The following is a 3,676-nucleotide window of genomic DNA, read 5'->3' on the forward strand; positions in this document are numbered from 1 at the left end:
TGATATCAATATTTGAATGAAAGAATTATGCCATTATTTCTTTGCATGAGCTGGCTTTGCCATATCGTGGCTCAAGCATTTCAATGGGTGTCAGATGACACAAGTTTCTTACATAAATGTGGGAAAGAATGTTGAAGTATCCAATAGATAATAGACTTAGCAAAAGAATTTGGGCTGAGAATAAGCTAGGGTTTCCTGGCGGCGGCTCTCGTTGCGAAATTTGGTTTTTCTCGGCGAAGGGGGTTTCTCCCCCTTCTCTCCGGCTCGGATGGCTGAAATTAGTGAGGATTTCCCTCCTCTCTCTAAAGGCCCTGTGGTCGGACAACATGCATCAGCTACTTTGGCTCCTTGGACCGACAACTTCACTGCTCCGGAAACTAGATCTGAGGTTTTTCCTATGACCTTTGTTCCTCCTCAACAAAAACTCTCTTTCAAGGCAGATGATCTCTCGGAAGGTATATCTTTATGGAACTTAACTCTTGTTGGTTATTCGATCGGTCAAAGACCATACTATGAGAGACTTCTCGCCTCCATGAAAAAGTTGTGGAAGTTAAAAGGATCTATGTCTCTAATCTCTCTTGCTGAAGGTTTTTTTCTTCTGAAATTTAATAATCTTGACGACTATAACATGATTTGGTCGGGAGGACCTTGGTTTCTTCTAGGTAAACCATTTGTTCTTCAACAATGGTCACCTAAGTTCAAACCTAAGAGAGATGAAAATGCCTCTATTTTGATCTGGATCAAGATTCTGGATCTACCTCTTGCTCTTTGGACTCCTTCGGGAATATCAAAAATTGCTAGCTATATTGGAGTTCCTCTAATTGTTGATAATCTCACTGCTAAACGTACTCGTTTAAGCTTTGCTAGAATATGCGTCCAAATCTCTAAAGACTCCAAACTTCCTGATGAAATTCCTATTGAAATTGAAGGAGAAGAATCTGTTTTAAAAGTAATCTATGATTGGAAACCTACTCCGTGTGAAATTTGCGGATCTTTGATACATCCTTCTAACTGGTGTCCTTCTAAACCTACCCCTAACCATTCTCTTGATTTGGGTAATATTCCCAGGCAAAGAGGAAGAAGTACCAGTAGGAATCAACGATCCAAAAATCGTTCAAATTCCAATCTTCCTCCGATTCTTCCCACACCTCCTAATATTCCTCTCAATCCTATCCCGGATAATGTTCCTTTTACTGAAAATATTACTCCTGCTGCTAATGCAGAAGAAACTGCTGATCATACAATGTTTTGTGATAAAGATAATGAGAATAGAGACACTCATATTCCCAATCTCAATTTTCCTACTGAAGAGTTATCGTCATCTGAACCTAATACAACGGCTATGCTCAAAAATGGATCTGGTATAACTCTTGCTAATAAATTTATTATGCTTGATGAAGAAAATACTAGGATAAATAATCAGGAAATTGAGCTTGATGAAGAAAATACTAGGATAAATAATCAGGAAATTGAGATTGAAGAGGTCTCTTCAATAAATCCTGAAAAGCTCCCGCTGGAAGACATTTTGTCTCATAATAATTCTCCTCCCAAAGTCTCTCCTGTCACTAATAAATCCCTTAAACAACCTCCTTTGCCCCCTCAAAACAATAAGTCTAACAAAGGAAAAGGTGCCAAAAAGGCAAAATCATCCTCTTCAAAATCAAAATGAATACTTCCCCTATTGCGTGTTGGAATGTCAGAGGGTTTAATAGCCCGGGAAAATTCTTAGCTTGCAAACATCTTATCTCTATTAATAATATTAAACTGTTTTGCATTTTGGAGGCAAAAATTAACAATTATTTGCTTAATGATGCTTGGCTTACTAAGTCTCATATGCTTTATGAGAATGAAGGTTCCTGTAACAACTTCAATGTTTCTTCTCCGGGAAGGATTTGGGTCAAATGAGACTCTTCTCATGTTTCCTTTTGTCCTTTGATCACTTCCGATCAAATTATTCACGGTAAAGTTATTTTAAATTCTTCTTCTTCTTTCTTTTTGTCTGTGATTTATGCGGCTAATACTCCCGAAGAAAGAAAAACTCTATGGGATTGTATGAAAGATATTGCTTATAATATGTCTCATCCTTGGATCCTTGTGGGTGATTATAACTGTTGTAGGTATGAGAATGAAAAATTAGGAGGTGTTTCTTTGCAAAGGAATAGATTAGGGGATCTCAATAATACTATTTTTGACTGTGGTCTTATTGACCTTTCTTTTGTGGGTCTTTTCTATACATGGTTCAATCAACAGAAAGGGAACCCGATTCATTGCAAGTTGGATAGAGCTCTGGTAAATTCTGAATGGTTGAATGTTTACCCCAATTCTTATTATACTGTGGATGCTCCCCTTTGCTCTGACCACTCTCCTCTTATTATTCATTGTAATGCTATTCAGATTAAAGCCTCTAGGTTTCTTTTTAAGAATTTTTGGTCTAATATGGAGGGTTTAAGAGAAACGGTGTTGGATGCCTTCCAATCTCATCATTTGAGTAGTCCTATTGCTTCTCTTTATTCTAGTCTTCAATCTTTAAAAAGTATGCTTAAAAGGAAAAATTGGAACTCTTCCAATTTTATTGCCAAAGGTATTGAGGATCTTAAAGCTAAGCAATTGGAATTACTTATTGATATTAATAACAATCCCTTGGACTACTCCATTAGCTCCAGACTTAAAAAGATACTAATGATATGCTTTCTAATTTTCAATCTTTTTGGGCCTCTTGGACTTTGCAGAGGGCTAAGACTAATTGGATTTCTTTCGGTGAGGAAGATCTGGGTTTTCTCTATGCCAAAATTAGGACTAGGAAAAATACTAACAATTTAAAGATGTTATCTACGACGGATGGTAATTTTTATAGTCATCATGACATTGCTAGAACTCTTATTAATCATTTTAGTAATCTCTTTAACACTCCGGCTCCTATTAATGCTAATAATCAAGATAATTTTATTGGGAATACTCTTTCTATTGAAGCTGCTAGATACCTGGATATGCCTTTCTCTAATGAGGACATTAAAGATGTGTTTTTTTCATTTTCTAAAGGTTCTGCCCCGGGGCCTGATGGTTATACTGCTGAATTTTATATTGATAATTGGGACATTGTGGGCTTGAAAGTTTGCAATGCTGTGAAGAATTTCTTTTTTACTGGTCATATGCCTAAAGGGGCTAAAGCTACTGCTATTACTTTAATTCCAAAACATTCTCATGCTAACAATATTTCGGATTATAGACCTATTTCCCTTTGTAATGTTTTTTATAAGGTGGTGGCCAAACTTCTTGCTAATAGGCTTAAAAAGGTTTTACCTTCGATTATTAATGATAGTCAAGCTGGTTTTATTCAAGATAGATGTTCTTCGGATAATATTATTCTTGCTTCCGAGATTCTCAAAGATTTCAATAATTCTAGAAAATATTTTTGTGCCAAGCTTGACATTAGTAAGGCTTTTGATTCTATCTCTAGAAATTTTATTATTAACAGGATGAGAAGCATTGGTTTCCCGGAAAAATTTATTAGATGGATAAAAGGTTGCATCTTTAATGTTTATTTTTCTATTTGTGTTAATGGTTCCCTTGAGGGGTTTTTTAATTCTACTTCTGGTCTCAGGCAGGGCTGTCCCCTTTCTCCTCTTCTTTTTTGCATTGTTATGGATGCTTTTTCTTGTAGGTTGATGGATAAAAA

General features: G+C 36.1%; 1 protein-coding gene across 1 annotated transcript; it reads left to right on the top strand.

Annotated features, from left to right (window-relative positions):
* Nucleotides 1-268: 268 nt before the first annotated feature.
* LOC110106669 lies at nucleotides 269-1,704 on the top strand. Its single transcript, XM_028697811.1, has 2 exons — nucleotides 269-1,005; nucleotides 1,042-1,704. Exons 1-2 carry the CDS (start codon nucleotides 269-271, stop codon nucleotides 1,667-1,669), a joined length of 1,365 nt encoding a protein of 454 aa, XP_028553644.1. The 3' UTR covers nucleotides 1,670-1,704.
* The last annotated feature ends 1,972 nt before the right edge of the window (nucleotides 1,705-3,676 follow it).

Source organism: Dendrobium catenatum, unplaced genomic scaffold, assembly GCF_001605985.2.
Source record: "Dendrobium catenatum unplaced genomic scaffold, ASM160598v2 fragScaff_scaffold_998, whole genome shotgun sequence".
NCBI classification, from domain to species: domain Eukaryota; kingdom Viridiplantae; phylum Streptophyta; class Magnoliopsida; order Asparagales; family Orchidaceae; genus Dendrobium; species Dendrobium catenatum.

Bases quoted from the DNA above. Each gene is read 5' to 3' on its own strand.
- LOC110106669 (XM_028697811.1), top strand. From the start codon at position 269: ATGGCTGAAATTAGTGAGGATTTCCCTCCTCTCTCTAAAGGCCCTGTG. The intron at 1,006-1,041 runs TTCTAACTGGTG...TACCCCTAACCA, and splicing joins TGCGGATCTTTGATACATCC to TTCTCTTGATTTGGGTAATA.